At 41.3% G+C, this 16,748-nt stretch overlaps 5 protein-coding genes across 11 annotated transcripts in view; 1 reads left to right on the top strand and 4 right to left on the bottom strand.

The window, feature by feature from the left end:
- LOC135344195 (uncharacterized) overlaps positions 1-4,482 on the bottom strand; it is a 6,189-nt gene extending 1,707 nt beyond the window's left edge. For both annotated transcript variants that reach the window (XR_010397344.1, XM_064541370.1), the window contains exons 1-5: positions 4,364-4,482; positions 3,895-4,297; positions 2,264-3,722; positions 1,795-2,191; positions 1-1,551 (exon numbers count right to left, since the gene is read on the bottom strand). The exon at positions 1-1,551 is cut by the window's left edge. Coding sequence is in view for 1 of the 2 variants with exons in the window: in XM_064541370.1 (XP_064397440.1) it covers positions 960-1,551; positions 1,795-2,191; positions 2,264-2,321 (1,047 nt within the window). In the remaining variant the exon portion in view is untranslated. The remainder of the gene's footprint in view (positions 1,552-1,794; positions 2,192-2,263; positions 3,723-3,894; positions 4,298-4,363) is intronic.
- LOC135344077 (nuclear pore complex protein Nup205-like) overlaps positions 1-16,748 on the top strand; it is a 189,771-nt gene that overhangs the window by 91,537 nt on the left and 81,486 nt on the right. The window lies entirely within an intron of this gene.
- On the bottom strand, positions 4,804-6,376 carry LOC135344184 (mucin-2-like). Its single transcript, XM_064541343.1, has 3 exons — positions 6,272-6,376; positions 5,545-6,220; positions 4,804-5,306 (listed from the first exon to the last, which is right to left on the bottom strand). Exons 1-3 carry the CDS (start codon positions 6,357-6,359, stop codon positions 4,961-4,963), a joined length of 1,110 nt encoding a protein of 369 aa, XP_064397413.1. The 5' UTR covers positions 6,360-6,376; the 3' UTR covers positions 4,804-4,960.
- Positions 7,608-14,174, bottom strand: LOC135344193 (uncharacterized). Of its 3 annotated transcripts, XM_064541366.1 has the most exons (7): positions 14,070-14,174; positions 13,558-14,014; positions 12,599-13,497; positions 12,435-12,550; positions 8,948-9,320; positions 8,500-8,884; positions 7,608-8,325 (listed from the first exon to the last, which is right to left on the bottom strand). In XM_064541366.1, the coding sequence occupies exons 5-7, from the start codon at positions 9,006-9,008 to the stop codon at positions 7,707-7,709; spliced, it is 1,065 nt and encodes a 354-aa protein (XP_064397436.1). In that variant the 5' UTR covers positions 9,009-9,320; positions 12,435-12,550; positions 12,599-13,497; positions 13,558-14,014; positions 14,070-14,174; the 3' UTR covers positions 7,608-7,706. The 3 variants fall into 3 exon arrangements, with proteins under 3 accessions (XP_064397436.1, XP_064397438.1, XP_064397435.1); XM_064541368.1 differs by having other exon boundaries at positions 8,940-9,320; positions 12,599-14,014; XM_064541365.1 differs by having other exon boundaries at positions 12,599-14,014.
- Positions 14,728-16,306, bottom strand: LOC135344208 (mucin-5B-like). Its single transcript, XM_064541391.1, has 3 exons — positions 16,091-16,306; positions 15,461-16,043; positions 14,728-15,213 (listed from the first exon to the last, which is right to left on the bottom strand). Exons 1-3 carry the CDS (start codon positions 16,167-16,169, stop codon positions 14,958-14,960), a joined length of 918 nt encoding a protein of 305 aa, XP_064397461.1. The 5' UTR covers positions 16,170-16,306; the 3' UTR covers positions 14,728-14,957.

Below are 16,748 nucleotides of genomic sequence, written 5' to 3'. Positions count from 1 at the left end.
CCACACAAGTGACTATCCATCCTGTAGTTACTGCAACCAGCAGTGCTGCTAGTACAGCAGCTATGAATGCTCCTAGTATCACTGGACTACTGTTACATGTCGTCCCTGGATTGCTGTTACTTGTAGCTGCTTCAGTAGCTGTGTTAAGCGGACTGGTGTTTGAGTCTCCTCCGGTAGTTGACATTGCGGTGACTGTCACTAGACTGCAGGTACATGTAGTTGTATTAAGGTAGTCTGTTACTGAACTGCTGTTTCTAGTAACCGTGTCAGTGTAGCTTGTCCCTACAGTTGTAGACATTTCCTTGGTGTGTGTAGACTGTAGGCAGTTTGTTGGTGTGATAATTGAATACTGTGTAATGGTAGTGGGACATGATGGTGCTACTTTTGCCACTGGAAGAGTGCATGTTGGTGCTACCACTGGGGGAGAGCATGTTGGTGTTATAGTTTCCACGGGTGGAGCGTAGGTCACTGTGTTAGTAGCTGTTACTGTCACTGTCATGCAAGGTTCCAATGAGTCTGGATGGCAATTGCATCTCTCTCTCAATACATCTTCAGTACAATCATCGCAAATATCTGTACAGTGGTCATCGATTTCTCTAAGACGATCTGCAGCCATTCTGCATTCTATGATACAAAGTTTCTCGTGTTATAATTATTATACTTATTTTAACTTACTCATATTGTTGAGTCCAATGGAAAGTCTGCAGTGAATTGCTGCTACTAATAGTACAAATACAAACTTCATCTTGATAGTTGAGCACATTAATTTTAGCTAACTGCACTTCTTAATTGTGTAATTTCTATATATTTGTGTATATCAGAACACAAGAGATTGCTTCAGTGCTTATAATTACAACAACTTGTTTGTTTATTGTAATAATTATATGATCATCGTAATATGAGTTCATGTATGTATCATGTGACATGTAAGAGAAACAGTTTTCTATGCGTTTGCAGTATTAAAAATTAATCGTTTGAATATCCTCCACATTTCCTTTAATAGGGACCTCGTAATCTTCCGCCCCCTCACTACACACACTCCCCTCACGACCTCCCGCCCCCTTAATAGTATTCCCTCCACCAGCACACTCAGTTTCCTTCGTCACAATCTTGAAGCTCTTTTGATCGGCACTTGACTGTAGTCCTTGCGGCTCAAGTTCAAAATAATCATGCCTTTTACTAGCAGCAACAGCCAGCTTGCTATAGTTATCGTCAACCAGCTCGTCTTGTCCTTCTGTGGAGCAATCAATCCTTGAATCAACTCTCTGTTGGTATTTGTCTATCACTCTGTGTGGCTCTGAATCTCCTTGCCTCCTTGTTACACTGTTGTCCAGCTTACTGTACGTGTCATCATCTTTTGCTATAGACCTAGCCGGTCCGTATGCTTCGTTAACTGTCAGTGTTTCAAAGCTTTGGACTACTCTAGGAGGAATTGTGTCATAGGTTTGGCCTAGTGAGCTGTAGTTAGTGTCCGGGGCCTCGCAGGAGGGGGCAGGGTGAGGTGTGGAGGTGGTGGAGTGGGCGTATGTATAGCCGTTAGCATCTGTGTTTCTGTGTGTGTGCATGTGTAGTATTTTTAAGTGGTCGTTATACTGATAGCTTACAGTGTACTCTTGTACTTTCAGGTGGTGTATAAAACAATTGATCGTTTTACACGCTCTTGGCAAAATACCTTGTGCCATCTATCGTATTTAGCTGAAGTATGGACATTTTGTCACTTTTGAAATCAACTGTGTTAATCATAAGCTTAAGTATTATCTGAATCAGAAAATCGTGAGCTCACTGTTGACTGACCTGTGGTTGATGTGGTATTGTCTGTGTCTCCTCCTCATGACGATGCAAGTGCATATCCACCCAATGATAACACCCACCAGCACAACCAACAATAGTCCAGTGGTGGACCCCACCACCAGTATTGCCTCACTCGGTGTGCTATTACATTGTGTATTATCAGTAGATGAGAATTTTGTAGTTGATGCAGTAGATGCCCCACAGGATTCTGTAGTCTTTGTATCCTCACAGCCCTTAGTTGGACATGAGCAGTCTAGATTCGCTTTTCTGCTATTTGCATCAAATGTAATGTTGCATTTACAAGTGGAATCGGAATCGATAGGTGGTTCACCACTCAGTAATATCCAATTCATCGTTGTGTTTTGTGTCATTAGTACTAACTTAAATCCAGGGCATTTGTCTGAAAAAAAACGTAAATTCATATCTCAAGCCTATAATATTAAGTTATTGCTAGCATGTGTTACGTACTCACCTGCTCTTTCTCCATCAGCCATCAGTAACAGCAGTGCTAGTAAAACTAGTTTCCTCATTTTTGGAGCTAGTCTATAAGAACGATGTAGGCCCTAACTATATGTTTTGTTAGTCTAGTCTATCAGTACTGTATGCACACCGTATATATAGATGGTTGGTGTTGACGTAGGTGTATCATTTGAGTCCCCATAGTGCTTTCAGTTTATGTACTTAATTACCTTATCTTATCAGACCCAGCGAAGGTTTCAACATGACTCCATATATTGTATTGACTGTGCCTCTTCCATATCTCCATTGTGCTGAAGGTGCTTCTACTCATTACAACAACCTCAACCATTCTACACCACATGCCTGCACGTTTATTTACATTATGCTGCGATCTACGTACGTAAGTACACGAAAAGAGTACAATAATTATTATAGTCAATATAGTCTTGTTGTGTACGTGTATAGCAGTGGCGGATCCAGGAAATATGAAAGGGGGGTTTCAAACTACGAGCGCGCAGCGCGAAATGTTTGGGGTTACGCCCACTTCCGGTCACACGTGACTAGGTAAAATCCCATACTCAGCCAGGGGAAGTCCCATAATAAATTTGCGTAGAGCTAGCTAGCTAGCTGCCACGAACAGTCAACTAGCTAACCTAGGCTAACCTGAACACTCCTTTGGCAGTTGATGCATCAGAACAGCAGGTACAATCATTGAATCAAATTACAATAGCTACAAAACTGATAAATAGCTAGCTGGTAGCTGTAGTAAAGCCACAATAGCTTAGTCTGAAAGGGGGGATCCGTGGCACCCTGGGATCTCCCCCTGGATCCGCCACTGTATAGAATTGTGTGTTTGCACAGACCTGGATGGATATAATTATTCACTTGTTTATTTTTTAATCACATGTACGTATCTCTGTATATGCTAAACAGCTGCATGCACTTATTACTTGTAAATGTTGACGTTTATGGGAAGTTTATACACACACAATAATCAGTGCTTCAGATTATCGTACGTCTTGTCAATATCTTCACTTTCAATATCACAATCTTGAGTCCCAACTAGTCCACTGTCGATTTCATCGCTTGTATCGTCGTCATGACTACCAATATCTTCTATGGCTTTCCTCGTAATTTCAGCATTTACATAATTTTTCGTTATGCTCTGGTTATTCTGATTGGTCGATTTCACTTCCCCTGCTTCCAATATCTGATAGTCATGATCTACTCTTGTGTTTTCCAGCGTACTGTACTCCTGGTCATGTGATTCAGGTGGTGTGGCACATGGGCGTGGCATCATAGCCCCTCCCCTATTGATGATGTCATAACTACCTTCGATTGGTTCGACCAGTTCGTAGGCGTGGCCGAGGGAGCTGTAGTTGGGTGTGGCTTGTGGGGGATGGGTAGTGTGAGGATGGGGGGTCTCTGGGTCGTACACTGCATTATGTAGCGACCTACTGTTGTCTGTTGCTCTACCATGTGTGTGTGCGTGGGAGGTAGCATAAATTTTAGTTTTGCATGGAGTACTCGTATAGGGTAATGATGAAAATTTACTGCATTCAATAGTGACAACTTTTTACCTTTTTTCGTAATTATTAAATTCATTCTCTTGCTAAATTTGATTCTATGCTACATGTTACTCACTCTTGTTGTTTGGTGAAGTGTTTGTACCAATATCTCCAGTACACACAAGTACTGACCCATCCTAATATAGTGCCTGTCAGTAGAGCTACTAGAATACCAGTGGAGGCAGTTAAGCCTGTGGTTAGACTCACTGGGGTTAGACTCTGTGGTTGGATGGTAACTGTAGATCCTGGCATTGTAGTGGTTGGTGTTATTGCACTCATGAAGCTGACAGCAGTAGTAATGGCTGGTGTTTGTGATGTAGTTGCTAGTACTTGTGTTGCCCTTGTGGGGCAAACTGTTGCACTAACAGTGATGGTGATGGCTTCTGGCATTAGACAAGTGGTGCATGTGCATTGAGAGGAGCAGTCACAAAACCAGTAATATCCTCTACAAGAAATCTGTCTATTGCATCTGAACAATCCTGTGTACAAAGTAGACCATACCACACTTATGTACATGTCAAAGACATATTCAGTTAGCAGCATACCTGTTGTCCTTGTCACCACTGTGCAGTATGTTAGTAGTAACACCAGAAAGAGGAGCTTCATTTTATAAGATTGTAGCTATAATAGCTAACACTGTTGTGTGCGCTTGTGTGTACCTAGGTCCCCAGGCTATTATTGTGTCCTTAGGCCCTAAGTAGTTTATTGTTTATGTTTATACTTTCAACTCCGACTACACATGACATTGTTAGTACAGGTGGATGATAAACCTAGCCGGGTTATTTGTACCTGGGCCCATGTTATATAATTATGTTAGGCTTTTTAAATCCCCGAGTACATGCATGGTTATATGTTGACCTCCACCACCTCACATGCAATAATCTCCAATGTGTACAAGTGTCTGCTTGTAGTCTATTCCACCTCTTATGCATTATACCTCATCTCACACTGTACAGTGCTTCATTTGTACCCTTCATGTTCTGTGTCTGATATTTGGGGAACTAAGAGAGTGAGTGTGCAAGTACAAATCAATGTTATAATCTGGAACTAGAACACATGCAAACTAAGTATGATTATGAAGTTGTTTATAAACTGTTGAGTTAGCTTTCAGTTTCTATTTCAAACACACACTGTCTCTTATACTACATCTTTCTGAGTGGTATCTCGTAGTCTTGAGGCTCTTGACCCCCCACAGCTGTTGGACCCCCTGCATTGGTTGATTCTAGCACATGATAGTCATGCTCTTGCTCGTCAGTATCCAATGTACTGTAGTCTTGGTCAGATATAGGGACAGGGTGTGTGGTTGGTGGGCGTGGTCCACTGCGATCGATGACATCATAGTCAGTTCCCGTGTCAACCCTGACCTGTTCGTAGGCCGGACCCTGTGAGCTGTAGCCTGTCTGTGTGCGAGCTGACAGGTTGCCTTGGTAACGTTGGACATGTTCTGAATCATACACTGGGTTTTGTAGAGCGTTATTATCTTTGTTGCTACAGGTGTGTGTGAGTATACACATGTTATTTTCACCATTACACAACAAATCTCACTACTACTGTATACCGGGTTTTGATGGCGATGTTTGTAATGATCGAAAACGATACTCGGAAAGCAAAAAGCATTTAATTCTAGAATATAGTATCGCAATTGAACAGTGTTTCATTCACAAGTGCATTCGATACAGTACTACGCAGATTAAGCTAATACTGTGTGCTCCTAGTTTACTAGTACCTTGTAGTTGAGGCTTTATCTTTCCTTCTGTTGACCACACAAGTGATTATCCATCCTGTAGTTACTGCAACCAGCAGTGCTGCTAATACAGCTATGAATGCTCCTAGTGTCACTGGACTACTGTTACATGGCGTCCCTTGATTGCTGTTACTTGTAACTGCTTCAGTAGCTGTGTTAAGACTGATGTTTGAGTCTCCTCCGGTAGTTGACATTGCGGTGACTGTCACTAGACTGCAGGTACATGTAGTTGTATTGAGGTTGTCTGTTACTGTACTGCTGTTTCTAGTAACCGTGTCAGTGTAGCTTGTCCCTACAGTTGTAGACATTTCCTTGGTGTGTGTAGACTGTAGACAGTTTGTTGGTGAGATACTTGAATACTGTGTAATGGTAGTGGGACATGATGGTGCTACTTTTGCCACTGGGAGAGAGCATGTTGGTGCTACCACTGGGGGAGAGCATGTTGGTGCTACCACTGGGGGAGAGCATGTTGGTGTTATAGTTACCACGGGAGGAGCGTAGGTCACTGTGTGAGTGGCTGTTACTTTCACTGTCATGCACGGTTCAATGAATGGATGGCAATTGCATCTCTCTCTCAATACATCTTCAGTACAATCATCGCAAATATCTGTACATTGGTCATCGATTTCTCTAAGACGATCTGCAGCCATTCTGCATCCTATGATGCAAAGTTTTATCGTGTTATAATTATTAAACTTATTTAACTTACTCCTAGTATTGAGTCCAATGGAAAGTCTGCAGTGAATTGCTGCTACTAATAGTACAAATACAAATTTCATCTTGATAGTTGAGCACATTAATTTTAGCTAACTGCACTTCTTAATCATGTAATTTCTATATATTTAACGGTCACACGGATTACTAATTCAACGTCCCGAAAAGTCAACACAAATTGACAAATAATTAATGCATACTTCCTTATAATTATAGTGTTTTGATATACTGATAGTAAAAGCAATAGGTTATAGATAGTACATGGGCATGAGGTATCTATGTGTTATAGTGTCTCATATCACGAGGGCTTTGCCCGAGGGATGAGGGACACTATAACCATAGATACTGAATGCACATGTGCTAACTAATTTAGATCCCACTTTTCATTGGCTGCCTCAGGCAAGAAGTGTAGCTATAAAAGCAGCAAGCCTTAGCAACAGCTTTAGTTTTGAAAATGTTCTGTTCTGACAAGCTAGATGAGTTCTGCTTCTCTGCTAAAAACCTTTGCATTGGCCTTGCTTCAACATTGGAATGGACAAACTAGTGTCTCCACCTTGTGCAGGAAGCACTCTGCAACAAATGAGCCCAGCCTCCTCTTTTCCCTGCACTCAAGCCCCACCCCAGCTCAAGCTTCTCAGTAAACTGTTCTGATCTGTACGCTAGCTAGCAAGGAACAGCTTGCAGCAATGCTACAGTGCACTATATTGTTCCTAGGAGTCTACCAATTTTGAAACATGGCTGTTAGAAACAGAAGTCAGGAGGACGAAGTTGACAAATGCTACTTAGTTGAAGACATGCTTTCATGCTTGTGACAATGGACCCAGAACATGCAGTTAAAATCATTGGCTCTTAGTGTTCCTCGTAGACTGGCGGACAAGAAAAGATACTGGTGAACCCTACCATCAACCCAGCAAACGCTATAGAAACTGGTAGTGAAAAAACTGAATAGCCTAATTATCATACAGCTACAGCTTTATTATCATTTCTGTACATTCAAAAAATTATGTACTTTATACCCTCAAGCTTATAATTCCCTGGGAAACTATGAGATTAGGCTCATAATTCCCTGCTAAACACACACAAGTGGGATCTAATATATAGCAATGCCATTCAGTATGTTTGTGTGTCCTATAGTTTAAAAGTTAGAGTCAACTGTGGGGTTTCTGAATCCTTGTCATTGTTGTAAGTATATCCGTATGTCAAAAAAAGGGGGGGAGGAGTAACTGATTTTTCTTTGGTCACTTTGTTTGTACCATGCACATCAATATATCAGAACACAAGAGATTGCTTCAGTGCTTATAATTACAACAACTTGTTTGTTTATTGTAATAATTATATGATCATCACGTATAATATGAGTTCATGTATGTATCATGTGACATGTAAGAGAAACAGTTTTCTATGCGTTTGCAGTATTAAAAATTAATCGTTTAAGCATCCTCCACATTTCCTTTAATAGGGACCTCGTAATCTTCCGCCCCCTCACTACACACACTCCCCTCACGACCTCCCGCCCCCTCAATAGTGTTCTCTTCACCAGCACACTCAGTTCCCTTCATCACAATCTTGAAGCTCTTTTGATCGGCACTCGACTGTAGTCCCTGTGGCTCCAGTTCATAATAATCGTACCTTTTACTAGCAGCACCAGCCAGCTTGCTATAGCTATCATCGCCGACTAGCTTGCTATCAGCCAGCTTGCTATAGCTATCTTCAACCAGCTCGTCTTGTCCTTGTGTGGAGTAATCAATCCTTGAATCAACTCTCTGTTGGTATTTGTCCATCACTCTGTGTGGCTCTGAATCTCCTTGCCTCCTTGTTACACTGTTGTCCAGCTTACTGTACGTGTCATCATCTTTTGCTATAGACCTAGCTGGTTCGTATGACTCATTAACTGTCAGTGTTTCAAAGCTTTGGACTACTCTAGGGGGAATTGTCTCGTAGGTTTGGCCTAGTGAGCTGTAGGTAGTGTCCGGGGCTTCGCAGGAGGGGGCAGGGTGAGGTGTGGAGGTGGTGGAGTGGGCGTATGTGTAGCCGTTAGCATCTGTGTGTCTGTGTGTGTGCGTGTGTAGTATTTTTGAGTGGCCATACATTTAGTTATGTTGGTCCAATATCACTGCTTTTCTGATTTTCTGATCTTACGTACAGATTGTGTGTAAAAGTAAAGATCATTTTTACACGTTCTTGGCAAAATACCAGAAAATCGTGAGCTCATTGTTGACTGACCTGTGGTTGATGTGGTATTGTCCGTGTCTCCTCCTCATGACGATGCAAGTGCATATCCACCCGATAGTAACACCCACCAGCACAACCAACAGTAGTCCAGTGGCTGATCCCAGTATTGCCTCACTAGTTGTGCTTGTGTTATTAAGAGGTGTTGTTGTATCAATAGTTGCTGCAGGTGAGCATGTTGGTGTCTCAGGTATTGCTGTAGTTGTTTTGTCCTCACAGCTCTCAGTTTGACATGAGCACTGTAGATGAGCTAGTTGGCTAACCCATTTACATCTGTAGAAACTGGACCCTATATTTCCTATTATAGGTGATACACCATCTTGCAATTTCCAATCATTCGTTGCATTTTGTCTCATTAGTACAAATTCAATGCTATTATCTGAGGAAATACAAAGTTATATCTATACAGTGCAAATTATTATTAATTTGTTTACCTACGTACCTGCTGCTATTCCTCCATCAGTCATAAGTAGGAGCAGTGCTATTACAAGCATACTCCTCATTTTAAGGAGCTATAAGAACGATGTAGGCTCTAACTATGTTCTGTTAGTGTAGTCTATCAGTACTGTATGCACACTGTATATATAGATGGTTGGTGTTGACGTAGGTGCATCATTTGAGTCCCCATAGTGCTTTCAGTTTATGTACTTAATTACCTTATCTTATCATACATAACGAAGGTTTCAACATGACTCCATATAGTTTAACTGTACCTCTTCCATATCTCTATTGTGCTGAAGGTGCTTCTATTCATTACAACAATCTCAACCATTCTACACCACATGCCTGCACGTTTGCCATATTAATGCTGCAACCTGTACATGAAAGAGTACAATATTATAGTCAATAGTCTTTGTGCGTGCGTGCGTGACAACATTGTGTGTTTGCACAGACCTGGATAGATATATTAACTTGTTTATTTAATCACATGTATCTCTGAACAGCTGCACTTATTATACTTGTAAATGACGTTTATGAGAAGTTTATACACACACAACACACACACACACAATAATCAGTGCTTCAGATTATCGTACGTCTTGTCCATATCTTCACTTTCAATATCACAATCTTGAGTCCCAACTAGTCCACTGTTGATTTGATCGCTTGTATCGTCGTCATGACTACCACTATTTTGTACGGCTTCCCTTGTAATTTCAACATTCAGATAATTTTCTGTTATGTTCTGGCTATTCTGATTGATCGATTTCACTTCCCCTGCCTCCAATATCTGATAGTCATGATTCACTCTTGTGTTGTCTAGCGTACTGTACTCCTGGTCATGTGATTCAGGAGGTGTGGTTTGTGGGTGTGGCATCATAACCAATCCCCTATTGATGATGTCATAGGTACCTCCGATTGGTTCAACCAGTTCGTAGGCATGGCCGAGGAAGGGTGTGGCTTGTGGGGGGTGGGTAGTGTTAGGGTGGGGGGTCTCTGTGTCGTACACTGCATTGTGTAGCGACCTGCTGTTGTCCGTTACCCTACCGTGTGCGTGGGAGGGGGGTAAAGTTATGATAACTAAGTTTTGCATAAGCCATTTTGACTACGTATCAGCAAGGGCGTATACAGAGAAGAGGACATGCAACTCACTATGTACCGTACGTACTCATCCGACTTCGTATCAGAGGCCGGATATACTAAAAATAGAATCCAGTATGCGGACGTGAACAAGTGGGCGGTGTTATTTAAGAAGTACCAGAGACGCAGGAAGACAGGTTTATTGTACCTAGGCTTCATCTTCTTGGCGTTGCAACTGCACTGTTGGATGGTTTGCCTTTGCCTTTGACACTGCTAGTACGAGCCATACTGCTGCTGAGAACTACTAAAGTGCCTTTAGTCTATAGAGTAAATAAACGCAATTTGGTACGTGTTAGTACATAAATGTAAATATTTTGAGATTGGAACATTTATAAGAAAATATGATGATACCAGTGTTGGTGAACAAATTATCTAAAATATATCCAAAAATATTTCCATGGCAACCAAAGGTGGTGGGTACCATATAGCGGGTATATTTCGAGGGTATAAATGTTCGCGGTTTTCGCGGATTGAGCCTGTACCGCGAAAATTTATACCCACGAAAATTTATGAATAGTAGGCTTGTTCAGTATTATGGATTCGAGGCTAACGGTGTGGAGGTACAGCTGTATATTGATGTGCGCATGCGCCAAAAGGCTGGAACTCAGACCACGAAAATAAAATCCGCGAAATCCTTTGTAGAGGTCCATCCGCGAAAATGTATACCCTCGAAATATACCCGCTATACGGTATGTGGTGGTTTATAAAACACCAACATTTTTCTATAGTGGACAATCGCTTAGCGATGGAAAAGACCAATTGTTTTCGGCTAAGGTATGGAACTTTGGCACAACATTCCTGAATAATTTAGCTAACATATGCATGGTTACGTATAGCTTACATAAGTACACGTACTGATTAATACTCAATTATGTGATATTTTAGGTGCCTTTTCGCTTAGCGATGGAACTCAAGCAAATTTGTCGGCTAAGGTCTATCACCCCCATTTTTACCTAAAATGATTTCCCACTACAACAACTTTTGGGGAAATATTTTCAAATAAGGTTGTAGCTTATTTATTCACCTACACAATGGTATCAGCACAATTTCTTAGAAATGTTCCAATCTTGAGATACATTTAAGTACAACTACTCACTCTGCGGTTAAATTTACTCTCAAAGCTGAAGGCACTGTATGCTGTAACTGTATGCTGTAATCGAGCTAGCTAGCTAGCTACCTGCAGATATAAAAAAAAAACCTTGTGCGGTCAAAAGTTACGCGTGGGCGTTTGTGTGGGCAGTTCTAAAAATAGCTCAATACGGAGTCAGATGATTCTGAGAATAGGGTGAGTTGCATGCCCTCTTCTCTGTATATGCCCTTGGTACTAGGGAGCTAAGTCGTAATGGTTTGTATCAACAGCTAGTAAATGCTTTTTTCATCGTATTATGCTCTAACTGTACAGTGTAGATAAGTTACTCACTCTTGTTGTTTGGTGAAGTGTTTGTACCAATATCTCCAGTACACACAAGTACTGACCCATCCTAGTATAGTGCCTGTCAGTAGAGCCACTAGAACACCAGTAGAGGCAGTTAAGCCCGTGGTTATACTCGCTGGGGTTAGACTCTGTGGGGTTGGACTCTCTGGTTGGGTGGTAGCAGTAGATCCTGGCATTGTAGTGATCTTTGTTATTCGACTCATGAAGCTTGTAGTACTAGCAGGGGAGTAGCCAGACTTTTGACACAGGGGTTTCCTTTGAAAAACCAGCGGCGCAGTAGCGCCGGGAAATTTAACCACGCCCACTTCCGGTGCCACACCCTCTTGATTGGGGCACACCTACTGGTTACACCTACTGCTCATTGTTTGTAATGACTTTTTTTACATGTTTGTGAGAAGCTAGCTTGTCTATAGCTAGTCTAGCTAGCTATAGACATTCTAAAAGGCAGGTGTCAATTGTGTATTGCTAGTCTAGCTGAGCACCATTACATTTACCTGAGAGGTTTCATGTGGCTGAGATTGTTCTAAACTTGTCCTTCCTGAATATCGAATAAAGTTGTGCTTAGAGCTGAGTCTGAGAATACTGGAGCATGCAGGATTGATACTAGAACTTAAGTCTTGGTATTCTTTGTTTGAGGTAGCTAGCTAGAGGTAGCTAGCTAGCTAGCTGAGACAAAGCTAGCCAAAGTGAAACGATTCACGGTGCTATCTCTACATGATTTGCAGCCACGTGCATGAAAAGATGGGCAGGGCTGCTTGATTTCAATTATTGGGGAGCCCTGCCCAATTTTCTCAGCAGCTCCTGGGGGGGGGGGTTTCTGGGCAACCAGGAAACAATGGTAGCTACGCCCCTGACTAGTGACTGGTGTTTGTGATGTAGTTGCAGATACTTGTGTTGCCTTTGTGGGACATACCGTTCGGCTCACAGTGATGGTTTTTCGCATTGGAAACGGTTTGCAATTGCTTGTTAATGAGCAGAAACTTGACCACTCTTGTTTACACTTTCTGGTATTTTTGCAATTGCACATTCCTGTGTACAACAAAAATACTCTTAAGTCACACTTGTTTAGTAACATACCTGTTGTCCTTGTCACCATTGTGAAGTATATTAGTAGTAACACTAGAATAATCTTCATTTTAAGATCGTAGCTGATCGATACTTTTGTAGCTTGTGTGTATCTATACACTGTAGGTTAACTGCCCCAAACATTATTTTTTATCGTGACTTTAGGCTCTTAGTAGTTTATATTTGCATCGTTTTTGTTATTTCAATCTCAACTGCATATATTAGTACAGGTACATGATAAACTTAGCCCAGTTATTGTCCATGTTAATGTTGACTTCCACCCCACCCCAGCACATGCAACAGTCTCCAATGTGTACAAGTGTCTGCTTGTAGTCTATTCCACCTCTTATGTATAATACCTCATCTCATACTGTACAGTGCTTCATTTGTACCCTTCATGTTCTGTGTCTGATATTTGGGGAACTAAGAGCGTGCAAGTACAAATCAATGTTATTCTACTGAACTAGAACACATGCAATCATGATAATTATGAAGTTGTTTATAAACTGTTGAGTTAGCTTTCAGTTTCTATTGCAAACACACACTGTCTCTTACGTAGCTACTACATCTTTCTGAGTGGTATCTCGTAGTCTTGAGGCTCTTGATCCCCCACAGCTGTTGGACCACCTGCATTGGTGGACTCTAGCACATGATAGTCATGCTCTTGCTCGTCAGTATCCAATGTACTGTAGTCTTGGTCAGATATAGGGACAGGGTGTGTGGTTGGTGAGCGTGGTCCACTTCGATCGATGACATCATAGTCAGTTCCCGTGTCAACCCTGACTTGTTCATAAGCCTCTGAGTTGTATTCTGTCTGTGTGCGAGCTGACAGGTTGCCTTGGTAACGCTGGATGTGCTCAGAATTGTACACTGGGTTATGTAGAACAGTGTCGTTGTTATCTTCCTTGTAGCTACAGGTGTGTGTGTACGAAAATCATCTTTACTTAATAACTGGACTAAATGGCACGCACCTTGTAGTCAAGGTTTTGTCTTTATCTTTATCTTTCCTTCTGTTGACCACACAAGTGACTATCCATCCTGTAGTTACTGCAACCAGCAGTGCTGCTAGTACAGCTATGAATACTCCAAGCGCTGGTGCAATGTCATTGCATTCACCTATGACTGGCATTGAACTCATGACTGAATTATCTGGTGTACTAGTGACCGTAATGATTCTGGTGATCTTCAATACAGTAGTGTGCTCTGAGCAAGAAGCTTTGAGTGTTGCAGTGCAGCCAGTGCATGCTGGTGTAGGATTCATGGGAGCAATTGTACTGATCTCAGTTTCCGTATCATCATCATCAGATGGTATTGGAGATGATGTTGGTAAGATAAAGGAGCAACCAGGCAGAGGATTGTTTACTTGATTCCTACTATCTGCTCCACAAACGTGTTTACATCCCCACCAGGTTATCCGACAAGTGCATCCTAGTGTAAGCACACTTCATGGAGTTATTGAGCAACACTTTCATAATTATCTTACCTGTTTGCAGATTAGTAGTTGTCACAGAAAAACTTTTTCTCAGTAATAATTATTATGCTGAGAACTAAAACTAATTTCATTTTTATGAATTCTTGAAAATATTCTATACAGCACTATTATTGCCAGAGTTCAACCACTTTTTCCTTTAAATAGAGAAGTTGTCTGTCCTCTGGTGGGAAGTTTCATTAGTGTCGGGTGGTTCTGCTGTACTTTCATAATTACGTACCTATAGTAAGTACTTCCTGATCACACATTTCCCCTCAGAATGCATTTTAGTTGTATAGTGTTCTGTCAGTGATAATCGTTAATCAATTTAGTATATCAGTATCGCATAATGTTTCAGAGCCTTAAACTTAGCCAAAACTTGCATAATATGTTTTTAGCACTACGGTATAAAGCACACTAAAAATGCATGAGTTTTTAATATCGTGGTAAGTAGGTAAGTAGGTAACACCGTGATCATAATAATTGTTGGTGTACCATACTTAACTCCCTCAAATGTTTATTACCCTAGTATATACATGCATGCATGCATGGTTTATGTTGACCCCACCCCATCCCAGCACCTGCAATAATCTCCAATGTGTACAAGTGTCTGCTTGTAGTCTATTCCACCTCTTATGTTATACTGTAAAGTACTTCATTTGTGTGTCTGATATTTGGTGAACTAAGAGAGTGTGTGCAAATACAAATCATACAGTTTAGAAATAATTATGATAACTGGATAACATGCAAAATATGAAGTTGTTTACAAACTGTTGAGTTATCTTTCAATTCTTTTAAAAACACACTGTTTCTTACGTAGCTACTACATCTTTCTGAGCGGTATCTCGTAGTCTTGAGGTTCTTGACCCCCCACAGCTGTTGGACCCCCTGCATTGGTCGACTCTAGCACATGATAGTCATGCTCTTGCTTGTCAGTATCCAATGTACTGTAGTCTTGGTCAGATATAGGGACAGGGTGTGTGTTTGGTGAGCGTGGTCCACTGCGATCAATGACATCATAGTCAGTTCCCGTGTCAACCCTGACCTGCTCGTAAGCCGGACCCTGTGAGCTGTAGCCTGTCTGTGTACGAGCAGACGGGTTGCCTTGGTAACGTTGGACATGTACACTGGGTTTTGTAGAGCGTAATTATCTTTGTTGCTACAGATGTGTGCACGTACACATGTGATTTTCTCCATTACACAACAATCTCACTGGTATGTATACCCGTGATGTTTAAAATGATACTCGAAAAGGAAAAAGCATGCGCATTCAATTCTAAAATTTATCGCAATCAGAGGCTTGTACAGTGTCATTCGCAATTGATTAAAACTATATGGATTCGAAACATAGTACTTATACCGTACTTGGATTAAGCTAATACTTCTGTCTCCTAGTTCACTAGTACCTTGTAGTTGAACCTTTGTCTTTCCTTCTGTTGACCACACAAGTGACTATCCATCCTGTAGTTACTGCAACCAGCAGTGCTGCTAGTACAGCTATGAATGCTCCTAGTATCACTAGACTGCTGTTACTTGTAGTCCCTTGATTGCTGTTACTTGTAGCTCCACCAGTAGCTGTGTTAAAAATACTCTTTGAATCTCCTCCTGTAGTTGACATCGTGGTTACTGTCACAAGACTGCAGATACACGTAGTTGTATTAAGGTCGTCTGTTACTGAACTGCTGAACCTAGCACCTGTATCTACAGTTGTAGACATTTCCTTGGTGTGTGTAGACTGTAGACAGTTTGTTGGTGTGATACTCAAGTACTCTGTAATGACCGTGGTTGTAGTGGGGCATGATGGTGCTGGGGGAGCGTAGGACACTGTGTGAGTGGCTGTCACTGTCATGCAAGGCTCCAGTGAGTCAGAAGGGCATCTCTCTCTCAATAAACTTTCTGGGCAATCGTAGTCACTTTCTAAACAACAATCGCGAATAGTTGCACATTGTTCATCGATTTCCAAGATATGATTTATAGCACGATTACATTCTATGGAGTAATACAATATTATACTTTCTCATGTTAGTTAAACTTACCATGATTGTTCCCCCTGGAGCCCCCAATGGAAAGTCTGCAGTGAATTACTGCTACTAGTAGTACAAATACGAACTTCATCTTAAGCTAACTTGACTAACTTGCTGTCATGTACATACCATCTGTATGTACACTTTACAATCATATGCCATTCATTATGAGTATTTATTCTTATAATACCCAAATTGTCACACTTCCTTATACAGTGTTTTGATACTGATAGTGAAAGTAAATGGTACGTAGCATATAATGTCTTCCTTTACGTATGTCTAAGGTTAGTGTCAGCATGTGGTGTTTCTGAATCCTTGTCTTTAGTTGTGAGTGTCAGTATCTAAGAGGACGGGGGCACTGGCTTCCCGTTGGTCGCTGTGTCGGTACCTAAGAGGAGGAGGGCACTGGCTTCCCATTGGTCGCTGTGTCAGTATCTAAGAGGAGGAGGGCACTGGCTTCTCATTGGTCGCTGTGTTTGGGTCCATGTTGTACGGTGTGTTTATAGTAGAACTATACTGAAACACAAATACCTTAATGTTACTATTATAGACGGGTAGTAATTTAGCGTTTTCAAATTTTTCTCTGTTTTTATGGTACTAATTTTGGCGGATTTGTCAAATTCATTACCACAGTCAAAAAATGTAAAAGTATGAGTTTTAAGGTTGAATG

Source organism: Halichondria panicea, chromosome 11 (genome assembly GCF_963675165.1).
Source record: "Halichondria panicea chromosome 11, odHalPani1.1, whole genome shotgun sequence".
In the NCBI taxonomy this organism is placed as follows: Eukaryota; Metazoa; Porifera; class Demospongiae; order Suberitida; family Halichondriidae; genus Halichondria; species Halichondria panicea.
The sequence above is the reverse complement of the archived record's forward strand: the minus strand, read 5'-3'. Positions and strand labels throughout refer to the sequence as shown.